The 19,205-nt window shown below is 35.8% G+C and overlaps 1 protein-coding gene and 1 pseudogene across 3 annotated transcripts in view; both read left to right on the forward strand.

The window, feature by feature from the left end:
- Window positions 1-19,205, forward strand: part of Gramd1c (GRAM domain containing 1C) — a 110,224-nt gene that overhangs the window by 17,474 nt on the left and 73,545 nt on the right. For all 3 annotated transcript variants that reach the window (XM_010630085.2, XM_010630087.1, XM_019208329.2), the window contains 3 exons: window positions 1,342-1,426; window positions 15,610-15,713; window positions 16,361-16,456. In XM_010630085.2, coding sequence (XP_010628387.1) covers window positions 1,342-1,426; window positions 15,610-15,713; window positions 16,361-16,456 — 285 coding nt within the window. The remainder of the gene's footprint in view (window positions 1-1,341; window positions 1,427-15,609; window positions 15,714-16,360; window positions 16,457-19,205) is intronic.
- Window positions 12,071-12,392, forward strand: LOC104866229 (annotated as a pseudogene).

Raw genomic sequence — 19,205 nt, forward strand, 5'->3', positions numbered from 1 at the left:
TACAAGAAACACACCTAGTGCAAAAAGAAGCCCATAGACTGAAAGTGAAAAGATAGAAAACAATTCTCCATGTGACAGGCGCCCAGAAAAAACAGGGGCAGCAATCTTATTGGCAAACGTGGGTTTGATTACAGAAACTAATAAAGTATTCTCTAAATAATGAAAAAAAGAATAAGACTATAAGAGCAAGAAGCAATTTAAATATGTTCAGGGACCATTTTCATCTCCAGCCCATAGACTGAAAGTGAAAAGATAGAAAACAATTCTCCATGTGACAGGCGCCCAGAAAAAACAGGGGCAGCAATCTTATTGGCAAACGTGGGTTTGATTACAGAAACTAATAAAGTATTCTCTAAATAATGAAAAAAAGAATAAGACTATAAGAGCAAGAAGCAATTTAAATATGTTCAGGGACCATTTTCATCTCCAGAATTAAGGATTATTTTAATGTTACATCATTGCCTTTTCTCTTTTACTTTCCTTTTTAGTTTTATTTTAGGATTCCCTATTTTTAATGTTCATCCAGAGATTTCTTTAACTGAAATACCGAATAGTTTCTTTGTTGTGAAAAACTATAATAGTACACAGGATCCTAATGAGATAATTAATAATGTGAAGTGGGAAGTAAAGGGCTAAAGGTGTAGGGAAAGTGGGAAGGGTGGGAGAAAGGTAACAAGGGAGAGGAAAAAAAATATGAGAAACTGAAAAAATTGAAATAAAGTGTTTGTAAATGGGGAGGGGAGGAGGGGGTGAAGGGAGGGCAGGGACAAGGGGAAAAAATGAGAATCAAGACCTATTATGTAAAGGTACAGAATCCCAATGATGAATGTAACTGTATTGTATACCTAGATTGTACCAATAAACTCAATAAAAAGAAAAAAAAATCCCTTCCCCACATTGTGTCTAATTAAATACTTTGGCAATATGGCAAATGCTGCATTGGGTTTCTTCTCCAACTATAGCTTGCCATGGAGTTATTTCTGGAGTGAAACTCCACATAGTTTTGCAGTATACAATGGCCATGGTCTTTTCTTGAGGCTGGTGCTGCTGGGCAGGTCTGTAATTTCTCCCAGGGTATGGAATCCATGGGTGTGGAGTTAGTCAGTGGCCAGTGCACAGGGAGCATGGATCATCTGGTCCACAAGAGTATGGATCCATCCCCAGTTTTCAGTTATTTGAGATGATTGTTTTTAACAGTTTTTTTGTTCCAGCTACATATGTGGTTTTTCTGTAAGGACATACAAAATATTGTATACAAATCATATGCTTTTCAATTCTGTTTTAAGTTTATTTTCTAATACATTATAAATAAACAGAAATTTAATCTTTTTAATGTTTCAGATTTCAAGTTCCACCTATAAAGACAGGAATGAGGAATACAAACGACAGTTCACACATCTACCTGATACAGAGAAGCTGATAGCAGGTAAAAGAAAATAAAACTGAGAATGTATGAAAATAATTTTTTACCTCACTATCAGTAATAGAGATGAGTGACAGTTTATATAGAAAAATAAACCTTTGTGCTAAACAGGAAATCATTTTCAAGATAAACAGCATCTTTCTCATTCACAACTAGACAAGACAATGTAAAACCAAATTGTAATTTGGGAAGCAATTTCTGACTTGTAAGAACATTAAGTACTAAAAATGTAAGTAATAAGAAATGGTTTGTTACAGTTTCTTTTGGCACTTTTTTCATATGGTTTTGGAGGGAAAATTTAAACTTCCTGCTAAGTATATATTAAGTCACCTCAGAAAAATCTACTCTTTAATAAATATACTAGTGCAATTTAATAGACTGTACTATAAATCATATCAGTGTTATTGTTCTCATAGACTTTTTTGAAGTAGGCTTTGCGAGGAAAAATTTAGGTTTTTTTTTACAAAAGTGCTTTGTTTTTATTATCTTCTTATTATAGATTTATGATAATAAAATACAGATCTAGGTTTTTTGTTTGTTTCTTTGTTGTAGTAAAGGGAATTAAACCCAGGGCCTTTCCACTGAGATCTCCAGCACTGATTTTATTTTTTTGTTCTGAGACAAGGTCTCAATAAGTTACTACATTGGCCAGGTGAGACTCAAACCTGTGTTCCTTCTAACTTAGTCTCCTAAAGTACTGAGATTACAGGCATGTGCCATTGAGCCCAACTGTTTTAGTTTAAGGATATATTTCATTTAAAACATTTAGTTATGAGTTTCTCAGATTTTGATACTATCAGAGAATGCTTAAAGGAGTGTCCAAATTTCTAGATAATTCAGGACAATATAAATCATATAAATGAACTAAAATAATTTATAAATAATTATTTGTTACAAATAATGCATTCTCATGATAAAATTTTCAGATGCTACATAGTGCATACAATGAATATTGAGTGATTATTCCAACTAAAACCACTTAAAAATTCTCTCAGGGACATAGCCACTGTTAACAATTTTTATGTGTCATCAGAAAATTTCTGTATGTTTTTAGGAATGAATATGAACACATATATATTTATTCCTAAAATAACTTAAATAAGAGAACAATGTAATTATTTTTAATCCTGTTTGGGGCTCTTTTATTAGCACTGCAATGGATCCATACCATTCTTTTTGTATGTGTATGTGAAATTCTATTTTAAAAATATGTATATTTACAATACACAAACATGACAGTCATCTTGGGGAACTGGTATATATACATATGGTATCATAATCATTTTTACTTCCTTTTCCCCTCCCCATTCTCTCCTCTTCCCATCTCCATAAGGTCTACCTCCTTGTTTCCTAATATCTTTTTATTTTGCTCTTTCAGTTATTTATATTTTGAGTTTCTAATAAAAGAGAAAACATGATATAATATTCTGTGTCTGGTTTATTTCATTCATCATTATGGTCTCAGGATGTATCCACTTCCCTACAATTGACTCAAATTTATCTGTCTTAATCCTGAGTAGTAGTAGGAAAATGTGGTACGAAGGGGAGAAGGGTTACACAGGAGGATTTTAGGGTGATGGGATGGTTTTTAAATGGTGACTCAGTTGTGGTCACATAACTGTTCAATTGTTAAACCTTTGTAACTAGGATGTCAGGATATCCCAGCATAAAATGCCAACTGTGACAAATGAAATTAATTGTACTACAAATGAGTGTCATAACTGCAGTCAAGGGTGGATCAGTGTATATCCAGGGGATTGTCAGCAACGTAGCTGGATATAAGGTCAACACACCAAAAACAATAGCTTTCTTGTACATGAAAAACAGACTCACTGAGAGAGAAATGGGGCAAACAATTCCTTTTGCAGTAGCATCCAAAGAATTGAAATATCTAGGAATCAACCTAATGAGGGAAGTAAAAGACCTCTTCTCTGAAAACTATAGCACTCTGAAAAAAGAGATTGAAGAGGATATCAGAAAATGGAAAGACATCCCTTGCTCCTGGGTAGGAAGAATCAGCATAGCGAAAGTGGCCATACTTCCAAAACTGCTATGTATATTCAGTGCGATCCCAATTGAAATCCCAGCAGCATACTTCACAGACCTTGAAAAAACAGTCCAAAAATCCCTTTGGGACAAGAAGAGGCCTAGAATAATAACAAAAAACAATTCTAGTCAATAAAGACAAGGTAGGTAGTATCACATAACCCCCTACTTGAAACTGTACTACAAAGCTACTGTGATAAAAACATCATGGTACTAGCAAAGAAACACACCTGAAGACCAGTGGAACAGATTAGAAGATGCAGAAACAACTCCAGACACACTCAGACACTTCATCTTCAACAAAGGAGCCAAATGCCCTCAGTAGAGGAAAGATAGCCTCTTTAATAAATGGTGCTGGAAAAACTGGGTTTCAACTTGCCAGAGATTAAAACTAGACCTATATCTCTCATCATGCACTAAACTAAAATCAAGATGGATTAAAGATTTAAATATTAAAAGAGGACATCTCCTTGGCTACCGAAGTCCAACAATGCTCAAATCCCTTACGTAAAGTGGTATAGTGTTTACAGATAAACTCTGCAAACCTTCCTGCATACTTTAAATCATCTCTAGATTACTTATTATAATACCTAATACAATATTAATGCTGTGTAAATAGAGATTATACTGTATTGTTTAGGGAGAAATTACAAGAAAAAAAGTAAAAAAGTTTGCATATATTCAGCACAATTTTTTTTTACATTTTTAATTCATGGTTGGTATAATCCAGGAATGTGGAACCCACAGATATGGGGCTCATTTTGTACATATATTGCCTAGTTTTAGCTGCTGAGAGGAATTTAAAAGAATATTCTGAGAGGACTTTAAAAGATATTCTAGCAGCAGTGAGTGTGTCCAGGGCCCAAATCTTGTTTTTTAATTATTATTCTCTAATAAGAGGATTCAGACTCCCAATCTAAGGCTGAAGCATTAAAAACATGAAATGAGTGAGTTGGGAGGTTCTTGTAGAACAGAGTAAGGAAGTGCTAGGAAAAAAAAAAAAAAAAAAAAAAAAAAAAAAAGAAAAGAAAAGACAAGACAGGAGCCAAACTTGAAAGAGCTTCCAGTGATTAAATTAGAATAACTTGAGCAACAAAATAGCAGTACTTTTGGATTATAGCTTCAAGAATATAATAAATATCCTAAATATCCACCTGTCCATCTTAATGTAAATACAGAGAAGCCACACATTTCCAGAAGAATGCAAACCATCCTTAGGTGACTTATATGGATACAAAAGTTTGAAAAGTTCTGATCTAGGGAATGAAATGTGTACCTAAGGTTGATAGGCTCTTTTTATTTTTAAATTTATTTTAATTAATTTTATTGGTACGTTTTAAGTATACAATATGATGACATTCATCATTGGAAATTTGTACCTTTATATAATATATATTGGTTCTTTTTCTTTCCCCATTCTGCTGCCCTCCAACCTCTCCACCCTTTCCTATTTACAAAGACTTTGTTTCCATTTTTCTTTTTCTCTTATTAATTCCATTCCCTTCTTTCCTTTTCCCAACTCCTTCCACTTACCCTTCCCCTTAGGATCTTTTCTTCCTATTTCACAAACTCTATTATGCCTTTTGATACTATTTACACTCTCAGTTTCTCACACCAGAGAACTTATTTGGTTATTTGCACATGTTTGTGCTAATTATTTCACTTAAGAGTATTGCTTCAATATGCATCCATTTAGCTACAAAGGTCTTAATGCCAGGATGGCGGACTTTTTAGAGATTGAGTGCCCAGACTGCCACCTAAAACCCACTTATTTACTGCAAAGTGCCAATGATGCAACTAAAACTGAATACTGAGGTTCTAGCTTAGAAAAATGACTCACGCACTAACATCTTTTATCAGAGCTTTCAATAATACATACACTTTTTATTGAAAGGTTAAAGTGCATTTGGTGTGCTTTTGCACAATTAATGTGATCTTTGCTTTTGTTTGGATGCCGATAACTTGTTAAACCTTGGCCGGGTGACTTGGCTTGTGTGCCATAGAGGGCTCTGTGTGACAGCTGTGGTACTTGTGCCAAAGGTTTGCCACCACTGTTTTATGTTGTGGCTGTAATGGTGAGGAAAGTCTTTAAAATATTTTAACCAATTCCGGAAATTGGTTAAATTAATTTCACCAGCGTTGACCATTGTCTAGCACCAGATACACTTAGGAACAAGCCACTAATTTCACCAATGGGGCAAAAATCTCTCTCTCTCTCTCTCTCTCTCTCTCTCTCTCTCTATCTATCTATCTATCTATCTATCTATATATATATATATATATGCCAATTAGCCAAACATTTGATGTGGAACAGTAATAATAATAGTTGTAGTACTTATAGTATTCTCAGATGGAGTATAGTCCTAATTAAATTGTTGGCTGATCCATCCTAAATGTGAATTTGTAATTGGGACAACTAATTTTTGTAGCACAAGTATGTGTACTTTTTTCACTTCTAATATTCATCTGTGACTTTTTTCTTTATTAATCTTCACCAAATAAATATTTATTAAAATTAAAAATGCATTGGACCCAATATCTCTACTTGTAGAAAAGTGGTAGTCTGAGAATATATTAATTCTCCCACTCTTCTGACCTACCATGAATATGGGCAGAGGGTGGCTTTGGTCGGGGAGAGAAATTTTTGAGTGGAATAACTGAAATGCTGATAGTTGGAATTTGGGCTAAATGTACTGAAATACACTGGGAATAATAATTGGTTGTTAAAAGGATCTGTAACTTAAAATACATTTTTACTCGATTCTACCCAACAAAAGTCTCTGTCCCCAAATGTTTTCAAAGAATTTTATTCAACTTTCAAAGAGCAGATGGCCTCAAATTGTGAAATAGAAAAAGAGTAAAATATTCTTCATTTGTTCTTTGAGTAATTGTAACCTTGCAATTAGTTGGGAATGAAGAACCGACCCGAATAAGCAGTTGGAGTGCTAGGCCTCTGTAAGCATACACCTCTATCCAGGAGAACTCCCTACTGTGGAAAAGTGGAAAAGAGGCATGCTTGACAGATCTTCGCTCTGTTTAGAAGGAAGGAAGATCGAATTTCTACCCATCTTTTCATCATGCCGACAAAATACCTGGATAAATCAGCTCATAAGGAGGCAAGATTTATTTTGGTTCAAGGTTTCAGCAGTTTCAGCCAAGTTGGTTGGCCCATCATGTTGGGCCTGTGGTGATGCACATAGTACATCATAACAAGGGATGTGTGGTGGAGCAAAGCTATTTACCTCATGGAAGCCAAGAAGCAAAGAGAGGGCATGCTCCCAGTGACAGCCGACTTCCTTCCCCTAGGCACCACCTCCCAGTAGTGTCACATGCTAAGGACAAAGCCTTTAATACATGACATTTGGGTGACATTCAAAATCTAAACCATAGCACATACCATAGTTAGGGAACTGGAAATGCTGAAAGGAAACCTTTACTCTGGATGCTAACATGGACAGTAGAAACCACAGTATATTTTTTGTATTTAGAGCTTGGAGATAAATGCTGCCATTGTTTGGAGCGGTGGATTCCTCTGAGTGAGGAATCCATCAGTCTGTTATTTGATATCTGTCCCTGTTCTAATCATCCCTTTTTGTACCTGCTGATTCTGTGTGCGCAGAGGTAGAGAAGGGCTTTATGTCAGCGTTAGCCTTCTCCTGTATGTTTTTTGGGACAAGGCTTTCTCTGCGTTGCTGGATGGTGGGTCCTGTGGGGGTTTGTTCCAGATCCATTCTCAACAAAGAATTGATCAAAACATGCAGAATAGGTAACAACGTTGTACATTTATTGAAGGTAGAAAGAAAGTACTCCTTTTAAGGCAAGAGCAGGCCCTGTGAAAGCCTCACAGTGACCTCAAAGATAAGTAGGTGTGATAGCACATGCTTGTAGTCCCAGCACTTGGGAGGCTGAGGCAGGAGGATTGCCTCTAGTTTTTCAGCCCGGGCTACATAGTGAGTTCAAGCCCAGCCTGAACTATGTAGCAAGACTCTCTCTCAAAAAACCACACACACAAAGAGCAAAGGGAATCTTTAGTATCCAAAATTCCCATGTTGTCCTTCACTCCATTATAAATATAGCAGGTTCCTGTCCTGTCAGGAACTTGACTACACATCAGGTGTAAACTGTTCTATTGAAAATTTTCTTGGCTTTTTGCCAGGTTTAAACAAAGGCTCAGAAAGAGTGACTTTGAATTGTTTGTGCCCACATGAAAATAAAAGATAGAAAATAGCATCTTCTGATTGGTTCTGTGGATAATGCTATGTCCTAATAAAAAAATTAAAGGATTGAAAATAGCATTGTTTGATTGGTCAAGTGTTGATGAGTTGAAAGTCTGATGTCACTTTGGGTCCCATGTTCTGTGCATGTCCTCTCCTCACTCAAGCTATTAGCTATTGGTTTTTATGACCTTTGACAAATTCTGCCAGTTGTCTGGTTTGTCCTGCCCCACCCCCGGCCAATCTCCTATCTCATTTATATTCTAGTTATTTATTGGTATCTTCTTTCTCTTTTCTAAAAATGTATCCAAACTTTAAATTTGACAATATACCTATTCTTTTACATTCCCCTCAGCACTGTTATGAATTTTATTTCTTATATGTCTTCCCTTTCATGTTAGAAGGAATTTTGGAGGAGAAATAAATGCATGTCTAGTGCCTCTGCCAATTTGCACCATAAATTCTCTGTACTGATTTTTTAAATTAAAATGGCAATATATATACTTCTGAATTTGTTTATCCCTTTCAAAGTATTCATCTTTGGGGATTGTCTTCTTACTTCAGTTAGGTCATTGCTCAAAAACTTTTAAAGTTCTTTGATTATCTGAAAAAACAAGATAGATAAATAGGCTGGATAGTGTTGGGGAAACAAAATTAACAAAAAATCTTTTACCAACTCAGAAAACCTCTCTGCAACAAAGTAGAAGAGAAGGAAAACAGGTTTGTTACTGATCAAACATTAAACCAGAATGTATAAAGCAATACAGACAATTCAGAAGAGGCTGCAGAGACTGAAAGAAATCTTACATCCTGTTAGGCAGATAAAATTCCCTGCATGCAGGAATAAAGAAATGATAACCATTCTTCAAACACGATGTCTTGAATCACCATATGTCACACATAATTCACCCCAAATTTACATACTAAATAGGGGAACCATTGGTGTAGACTACTTGGCTTAATCCAAAGGAAAAATAAAATCATATTTCCATGCAAATAGGTAGTTTTGCAACTTGGATGGAGGAATCCATGGAAGTTAGGTTCCCTATGTTCTCGCAGAATCTTGGCAATAAGAGAATGTTCGCCCTTGATATTGACATTTCAAAGGGAGGGGTTCCAGGTCCTTCAAGAAACCTTCCAGTTTGTAAAAGTGTCAAGAAGCCTATTTAACTTTTAAAAGATTTACATATTTCCTCAATGGAGCAGAGAAGGAATTTTTCCTTTTTTTTTGTTGTTGTTTTTTACAATAGTGATGTGAGAAAAGGCATATCTCTCTCCTTTTCTTCATGAAAATTAATTTTTTGTTTTTTCTGTTCATATTCACTCTTCCAGTTGTTCCACATAAAAAGCAAACAATTAAAAATGGGAGTGGTTATCTTTTGTAATTTAAGTACTAATTCTGGGACGTCCAGGAAGATGGTGCCGTGGTGAACAGCAGAAAAACAACCCCTTTGAGATTTGGTGTCCAGATGGTAGAATATAGCAATGTGAAGAAGAGAAGGAGGGAAGTAGCAAGCATTTGAAGCAAAAATTGAAACGCACAGGGAGAGCTCAGAGACCTCAATGCAGAAGAAGGAGATGACAAGCAGTGCTTTCTCCTCCATCCTTGACTTGCTGTGCAGGAGAATGGTTCAAACCTGCAGACACATGGTGACTACTGGTGACATCAGAGGCCTCCATGGAGAAATGCTCTGGTGGAATGGAACAGTATACACAGCGGACTGCAGTGGCTGCTGAGTTATTTGGGTTCAGGTGTCCCCCGGGAGAGAGTGATTGGTAACGGTCTTGGAGAGGGGCCAACTGAGCTTGGAACTTGGAGCCCCTGTGGGCTGGCTCCATCTAGCAGTTCCCATTGTCAGAGTGTGGCAGAACCAAGTTCAAATCTACAGGAGGTGAAGGAGCCAAGTTCAAACTGCTACTTCTCAAGCTCTTTAATGAAATTGAAGGTAGCCAAGTTCAAACTGCTACTTCTCAAGCTCTTTAATGAAATTGAAAGTGAACCAGTACTCCAAAATTCATTCCTGGAAGCAAGCATTACCCTGATACCCAAACCAGAGAAGGATCCAACCAAAAAAAGAGAACTATAGGCTAAACTCCCTAATGATCTTAGATGCAAAAATCCTCAATATTTAATACTGACAAACAGAATGTGGGAAATCATCAAGAAGATTATATACCATGACCAAGTAGGATTCATCCCAAGTAGGCAGGGTTGGCTCAACATACACAAATCAATAAATGTAACACACCATATTAATAGAACCAAGGATGAAACCATGTGATCATCTCAATAGATGCAGAAAAAGCATTTGACAAAATCCAACAGCCATTCATGATAAAACCCTACAGAAAGTTGGAATAGATGATTTCTGTCTCAATCTGATAAAAGCCATCTGTAACAAACCAACAGCTAACATCGTATTAAATGGACAAAATCTGAAAGTTTTCACTTTAAAATCAGTAACAAGACAAGGAGGCCCACTATCACTACTCTTATTCAGTATAGTTCTGAGCATTAGCCAGAGCAATTAGATAAGAGAAAGGAATAAAAGAAGTAAAAATAGGAAAGGAAGAGGTTAAATTGGCATTATTTGTAGAAGACACGATACTCTACATAGAAGACCCCAAAAAGCCCACCAAAAGACTTCTAGATTTAATAAGCAAATTCAGTAGTGTAGCTAAATACAAAGTCAACACTCAAAAATCAATAACATTACTGTACAAAAATAACAAACTCATAGAAATAAATAGGGAAACAACACCTTTCACAGTAGCACCCCGCAAAAAAAAGAACAAGAGAAAAGAAAGAAAGAAAAGAAATACCTAGGAATCAGTCAAATGGAGGAAGTAAAAGATCTTTCATTGAAAACTACAGTAGTCTGAAAAAGGAGATCGAAGGGGATGTCAAAAAATGGAATGATATTGCTCGCTTGTTCTTGGGTAGGAAGAACCAATATAGTGAAAATGGCCATACTTCCAAAATTCTATGCAGATTTAATGCAATCCCGATAAAAATACCAATAGCATATCTCACAGAACTAGAGAAAACAATCCTAAAATTAATTTGGAATCAGAAGAGACCTAGACTAGCAAAAGCAATTCTGGGCAACAAAGGCAAGGCAGGAAACATCATAATCCCTGACTTGAAATATACTACAGAGCTAGTGTGATTAAAACCAGGATGATACTGGCAAAACAAAACAAAGCAAAACAAACCAGATCCAAAGATCAGTGAAACAGATTAGAAGATGTAGAAACAACTCTAAACATACTCAGCCACTATATCTTTGACAAAGGAGCCGAACACCGTCACTTGGAAGAAAAATAGCCTTTTTAGTAAAAGGTGCTGGATAAACTAGGTTTCCACATGCTGAAGATTAAAACTTGGAACACATCTTTCACCATGCACTAAACTAAAATTGAAGTGGATTGGAGATTTAAATATTAAAACAGAAACACTAAATTTGCTGAAAGATAGTATAGATAGAAGTCTTGAAGATATTGGTGTAGGCAGAGACTTTAATAAAAAAAACCCTGAATGACAGGAAATATTACAAAGAACCAACAACTGGAATCTCATTAAAAAGCATTTGCACGGCAAACCACCAAGAGAGTGAAAAGCCAACCCACAGACTGGGAATAAGTTTTTACCAGCTATTTATATAAAGGACTATTATCTAGAATGTGTAAGGAACTAAGAAAAACAAAAAACAAAGCAAAACAAAAACAAAAACAAGACCCCTCAAATCTAAAGATCCATTGCAAAAATGAGTATCTGAAATAAAAAGACACTTCTTAGATAAAGAATTAGAAACAGCAAATAAATATATGAGAAAATGTTCAGCATCACTGGTCATCTGAGAGATGCAAATGAAAACAACTCTGAGATTCCACCTCACCCCAGAAAGAATGGCTGCTATCAGGAAATCAACCAATAACAAATGCTGGCAGGGCTGTGGACTTTTCTACTGTTGGTGAGGCCATAGACTGGTGCAACCCCTGAGGAAATTGTGTGCAGATTCCTCAAAAAACTAAAACCAGAGGTTCCATTTGACCTAGCTATTCCCCTTCTTGGCATCTTCCTAAAATAAATAAAAACATCATACCACAGCGATGTGTGCACACTCATGTTTATAGTGGCACAATTTATAATAGCTAAATCTTGGAAACAGCCTATATGCCCATCAACTGATGAATGGGTAAAGAGGATGTGTTTGTTTTATATATACAATGGAGTACTACTCTGCCATAACGAGGATAAGCTTGAGTCCCTTTTCTTAGCTGCTACCTAGGTGCTCAATTCTTCCAAGGGAGTAAGGCTGTGTTAAGGTGAGGCCTTCACTTCATCCCTCTACGAACATCATGCCCATGCCCAGTAGCCCGCACCATGGCTGCCTTCTCTGAGCTCACCTGCATCTACTCTGTCCTTTTCTTGTTCAGGAGGATAAGATCAATGTCCTCATTAAAGGGGCAAGTGTCATTGCCAAACCTTTTTGGCCTGGCTTATTTGAAAGGCTCTGGCCAATGTCAAAATTGGGAGCCTCATCTGCAATGTAGGGGCTGGTGGCCCTGCTCCTGCAGCTGGTGTTGGACCCGCAGGAGGCCTTGCTTCCTCCACCCGCTGCTGCCCAGCTGAGCAGAAGGTGGAAGCAAAGAAAGAAGAATCTGAGGAGTCTGACAATGACATGAGCTTTGGTCCTTTTGATTAAACTTCATTTTGTAACATGTTCAATAAAAACCGAATAGCTGCTGTTGGGGGAAAAAAAGGATAAGCTTGAGACGTTTCTAGCTAAAGGGATGCACCTTGAGACTATACTCTTAATTGAAACAAATCAGACACACATATTTAAATACCACGTTGTTTCTATGGTGTGAGAAACCAAAAGTATAAAGACCAAAATATGTAATAGATATTGGGAAATAATAAGAAAATGTTCAAATATCAAGGGGAACAAGGAAGGGGGATGGGCAAAGGAGAAAAGGAACAACAAAGACTAGGAAAAAATGGAAACAAAGCTTTGGTAAATGAGGAGAAGAGAGATTGAGGCAGAGAATCAGAGAAAAAGGAAAGAAGCAAGATGCATCATGTGCATGAACAAATTCCTTATGATGAATGTTGTTATTATATCTAAAATGTACCAGTAACGTTTAAAAAATACTAACTCTGAAAGCAATTCTAAAATTGTTCTTCCAAAGAATTTTTTTTAAGCAATGTCAGCATTATGGGCTGTCAAAGATAATAGCTGTTAGAATACAATGCTTTGGGATATTGATTTCCTGACATTATTGCTTAAAAACATGTTCTTTTGTCACCTCCTTAATGGATAGTATGCCTAAGTTCTTTAGTAAAACAGAGCATCGCATCTTGTTTATTTATGTATATATTTAAATATATATACTCTTTATTGTGCAAGGTTGATGTATAAGTACATAGTACTGATTCACTCTGCCCATATTCCCATAGTGCCATATTCTATATCATTTGTGGTATTGTAATTGGTAATCAAAAGGAGTTGGGGCAATTCAATTGCACAAAAGTCAATCACGTAATAGCTAGTAAGTTGATGTTAATATATGAGTCAGAGTGGACCTAAATTGGTTGATTTCTTGAATTTTAACATATCTTGCTAATAACCTGTTACAAAGTTATAAAATCATAAAACGGTATTTGGTAAACATCATTATTTTCTTATTTTATTCTTGGTGAGTCAGATTGTTAAAATGACTCAGGTCAGATAGACTATTGCCTACTGAAGTACTGACATTATTGTGGTATATACTCATTTATCAGTAGGGAAATTGGAAGCAAAAGAAAAAAAAAGTAACCCCTCTTTTTAAACGAAATGTTCTATTTCTTGCACAGAATACATTGCCTTCACCATTTTTTTTTAAAAATCAAGTTTTATTGAAGTATATATTCATTTTGATAAAACACACCCATTTTAGGGAAGCAATTTTTTAAAAACATTGAAAAAAGTTGTCAAAATATGTCAAATAATCTTCAGATAAAAAAAATCTTGGTGGTTACAATAGCTTTTAATATAATTAATATAAAATAATGCCTTGTGGTCTACAGACTAGCAATGCTGGCACCACCAAGAGGTCTGACATGCATTCTTTTCTCTTTTTGTTCTGTTGATTTGTTTGAGATAGGGACTTGTGTAGTTCAGGCTGGTCTTGAACTCATTTTGTAGCCCAGGCAGGCCTCAAACTCCTAGCAATCCTCCTGCCTCTGCTACCAAACTGCTGGGATTACAGGTATGTGCCACCACGCCTGGGTAGGAGTGCATTCTTGACCTTGTTGCCCTAGACCTATTTGATTAGAAACTATGAAAGAGAAGCCTAGTAGTGTATTTTTATATGCCTTCCAGTATTTGTGAAGTCAGTGAAACACTGATGTGATAAAATGTTATCAACTGATTTAAATAAACATTTTATGACACCTCAGGGTGACCTTTGACCTAGTTTCTATTTTGGGATGCATACTGCTAAATAAGTAACTTAATCTGCTTACTTATTTAGTAGGAATTTTTGTTCACTGGCATCTCAGTTTTGCTTCTTTGAAGGAAGTGTTGTGAAAGACTGACACTGCTGAACTTTCGGTACAGTATTTGTTTAGAGATTTACATCAGTGTAAATATTTGAGATTTATGTAACTTTTTTTCTAAAATTGCTAATTATCTGATAGAATTTTAAAATTCAACAGCCAACTAAATCTCTTCACAGTAACCTTTTGAATCTTGTGTTATCAGTCATTTAGCACTACTATTCATATTTGCCACACAGCCAGATATTAGAGACTTGGTATCGACTGGTGTGGTAGTCACTGACATACCAGGAGACATTTCCTTTTTTCATTTTAAAATTATTTATTTATGGTACCAGGGACTGAACTCAGGACCTTGTGCTTTCAAGGCAGGTGCAGTGCCACTGAGCTAAATCCCCAGCCCGTTGTTTTCTTTTTTAAACGGAAGACTTGGTCTTGCTGGGTTTTACTACTGAGGCAGAAAGGATCAACTTTGAAACCAACTTAAAGCGTATACAGTCATTTTTAACAACTCTCTTATCTTTCTCCAATATCTCATTAATCACCAGCTCTCCTTCCTCAATACTGTCTCTGAATCTAATTACTTCTTTCCCTCAATATTGTTTACTTAAGGTCTGAGCCATCATCAGCTTTCCTTAGACTTCCCGTACACTTATCAGAATCCATTTTCACAATGTGAACGAAGTGGTGTTTAATCACATACAATGGGTCATGTCTCTCCCACTTAACGCTCATCAGTGGTTTCTCATACAGTCCATTCTACCATAGCCTGTGAAATTTTATATTATCTAGCTTCTCTAGGTTTTCTAGCCCGGAGATCTAGCTGGTTTTAGTGCCTCAAAAGTTCTGTTTTTTTTTTTTTTTCTTCTACCACAGGGCTTTTGCATGTGCTCTTCCCACGTGATGCTGCTGACCCTTTATTGATCTTTAAATTTTTTTTCTTTTTATTGAGTTTATTGGTACATTCTAGGTATACAGTACAGCTACATTCATTACTGGGATCTTGTACCTTTACATGACAGGTCTTGGTTTTCATTTTTTCCCCTTGTCCCTGCCCTCCCTTCACCCCCTCCTTTAAATTTTAAAGATTGCTTTTTCAGGGGACTCTTTCCTGATAGCCTCTGTCCACACCCCATTCCTGCATAGCTCTTTTTATATATTTTCATAGCTTTGTCTGCCTTCCCTCTGTACTGTTCCATGAGGGTATTTTTGGTGACTGTAGTGCACAACAAAATATCTAACGTGTGATGTCCATTATATCAATGGATGAATGAATAAACTGATGAATAAACAGTATTGACTATGTGTTGAAATAGTATAATGTTTCTTCTGTTGTCAGATTTTTGTGAATAAACTACTCTTTATTTTTGTGTGCATAGATTATGCTTGTGCTCTCCAGAGAGACATTTTGGTTCAAGGACGACTGTACCTTTCAGAAAATTGGCTGTGTTTCTATAGCAACATCTTCAGATGGGAAACTACAGTAAGACATATTTTTGCATTTAATTTGTTGATACACATAATTGTATAGATAGAAATATACATAGTCCTTTTAAAAGGAAAGTGTATTAGATGATTTCAAAGTAAATTAATCTATATTTGTGCATCTGTACTTATATATGTGTAAGTATATTTATGTGTTGTTTGTATAAATATATTTTTCTGGCAGTGTATTGAGCTTATTTATATTTATTAATTGTATAATTAGAGAAAGATTTCAAGTTATAAAAAGCAGCCAAAACCATGTCTTATGGGAAAGATTGTCTGAACTTTGCCTGTGTGTTTTGTGTTAACGACATGGAACATGAACACCCTATATTTTCACACTTTTGTCTTAATGTTAGTTACAGGAGTTGAGGGGTGTGAACATAAGAGGAAGAGTGGTTAATTGTTACCTTATTTTTAATAGAGAATACAAGCATGTGCATATGGATTCCTTTAGGTTTTTCTGGATTAGATTGATATAATACTGTGTGTTTTGTGTTGTATGTTTCTTAAAAATACACTTTTCAGGCTGGGGAGTTAGCTCAGTGGTTCTGCCTCCTGCTTCACAAACACAAGGTCCCGAGTTTAATCCCCAGTACCAAAAAAAATATACACTTTTCAGTTTTTATTCTTTTGTATGTTTAGATTTCTATTGCTTTGAAGAATATAACCTTCATGACCAAGGAGAAGACTGCTCGTCTCATCCCAAATGCTATCCAGATTGTTACAGAAGGTGAAAAGGTAAAAATATTTTTCTGCCTTTGCCATATTATATAATGTGAAGAAAATCTGCCTCATACTGATCATTAATGTTGGGAACATAGGCAGTTCTTAGAGTTAGTAATATCTTGTGAGCTGCACTATAATACTTGATCTCCATATTCTTAAATATTGGCGATTAACTCTATGTATTGCTGACATTTTTTTTTTGTACTTATGGTTTACAAGAACTTTCACCCTTATTACCTATTTCTTCATTCTAAGAAGGAGGTAGGGTAAGCATTAGCAAGATTTCCCTATTATTTTAAATACCCCAATTATGTTATGATTATTGTTAATCAATAATATCTGCATGATAGCAAAAGGTAAAAACAAATTGTTCTTGTGTTCAGAGACTTAGGTAGCATAAAAGTAAATACATGATTGTTATAATACTTTTCTGCACTGGTAATTATTTTTAACTACCTTTAATTTTTTTTTTTTTTTTTTTTTTTTTGGTACCAGGGATCAAACTCAGGACCTTGCACTTGGGAGCCAGGTGGCAGCACCACTGAGCTAAATCCCTGGCCCTAAATGCCTTTACTTTTATTATTCACCTATGATAATTGCCATTTCTTGGTGGGGATATATAAATGATATTTCTATACGACCTGAAAAATTGATTAAGGCTCTGTATGTGACATTAGGATTATAAGACTAGGAAAGAAAAACAAGTAAGAAAGGAAAGTATGAAAAAGAAGGAAGGGTAGAAAGGAAGGAAAAAAAGAAAATGAAAGTGTGGGGAAAGAAAGAAAGTGTGGCATTAACTCTGTGTAATTATACTTTTTAGTCTTGTAAAGTTTCTTTCAAATGCACTTTAAGTAACATCTATTTATTTGGTGTTGGGGATCAAATCCAGGGTCTCGTGCATGTTAGGTAATTACCACTGAGATATATTTCCTGTCCCCATATTTTTATTTAATTTATTTTGTCTTTGTGGTATTGAGGATTGTACTCAGGGAGAGCTGACCTATGTCCCTAGCCTTTTAATTTTTTTTAAAAGACAAGGTTTCTGTAAGGTCTTGAACTTGCAGTCCGCTTGCCTCCACCTCCTGAGTAGCTGGGATTACAGGCATGTACCGTTGTGTCTGACTTCCCTTATTTTTATTTTTAAATATTCTCAGTCTTCACAATGAGTACTTCAGAATTCAGTACTTACTTAGTACTGACCTTTTTCCTCGAGCTATTTCAGAGTAAGTCATCACCATGATGCTTCATCATGTGCAAGAGGTGATTAAGATATATGGTGAATATTTAAAATGTAAAAACCCTTCTTACAGTAAAAGACATTACCAAGAACGATGAGATAAGCGTGTGTGAAGCAAGGAGAATCACTTTTTGGTCTTTTGGTTAAGATCAAGTGAAGTGAGGAGGAATATTTTGAGTATTTTTGAGGGAGATTAATATCAATGTCTTTCACTGTAATAATCTTTTACATTTAAACATTCATCATAATTGTTGATCATACTACATTGATCAAATATTTACAGCAATTTCTATCAATGGAAACATTACAGTATGCCCTCATCCATCTTAATTATCACATATGACACTGTATAACTTTTGCTTCTTCCCCAGAATAAAAATGACAATGAAAAGTAAATATTTTGAATTGATTCAGGCTATTGAGGCAGCCACGATAGTAAAAGTGAAGACACTCACAAAAGAGGACTTCTAGAGCTGCTTCAGGAAGTGGCAAGAATGATGGGATGAGCGTGTTCTAAGAGAGGGGGCATGTTTCAAGGCAGATTAATGCCAGTGTGTCTTTTACTGTAATACATCTTTTATTTAAACCTTTACCATATATTGTGATCTCACCTCATATTCCCAATAAAGACTTTGCTATACAGTTATTTTCCTTTTCAATTATAATATTTTTGACAAGATACTTTGAAACCATGTAAATATACCACTCTCACCAACCTTTAAATATATTCATTTATTTACTTATACCACTGTTAACTCATGTTTTCTTGTTTTATTTAATGAGTTTTAATCCATTCCCTGGTGTGTTCTTTCTGTTCTGGTCAGTCACCGTGTCAGTATGTGGCTGCTGTACTCATTCTGCTCAGATCTGACACCTCAACACAACACCACCGTCAAGGACTCTGTTCCACTACACTCTCCTTACCTCCTCTGGCTCTGAGATGCCTTTGTGTGCTGCACTGTTCATAACCATGTTCCCCATGTTTAGCCTTTGGTGTCCTTTACATGGTAACCCTCCTGTGGCTCCAACTTGTGCCTGTTCTTCATACTTTTCTTGCTCTATTCTTGTTTTACTACTCTGTTCCAGGCCACCATCGTATGTGGAAGCTCTTCATTGAACTCTGACACTATGCAAGGTGACCTTTCTGTGTGGACACTCTTCTTATTTTCTGGTTCTGACACACTGCTATGGATTACTGTAGCTCCTCTGCCCCCACCCTTGTCTCTAATGTGGATGCCTAATTTTCTTTTGCCAAAACCTTTAGGGGTGAACTGTTCAGTAAGGGAAGAGGAAGAACTAAAATACTATGCTTAGGAGCTATTACAACACTATTTACAGCTATATGTGCTTTAACACAAAACAATATTAAGAAAATTATTGCATTTTCTACTTCAAGCCAATTGGGTCTAATAATAGTAACTATTGGGATTAACCAACCGTACCTAGCGTTTCTTCATATCTGCATACACGCTTTTTTTAAAGCCATATTATTCATATGCTCAGGATCAATTATTCATAACCTTA

The sequence above is a fragment of the Fukomys damarensis genome, unplaced genomic scaffold (assembly GCF_012274545.1).
Source record: "Fukomys damarensis isolate Sample0158 unplaced genomic scaffold, DMR_v1.0_HiC HiC_scaffold_24, whole genome shotgun sequence".
Classification (NCBI taxonomy): Eukaryota; Metazoa; Chordata; class Mammalia; order Rodentia; family Bathyergidae; genus Fukomys; species Fukomys damarensis.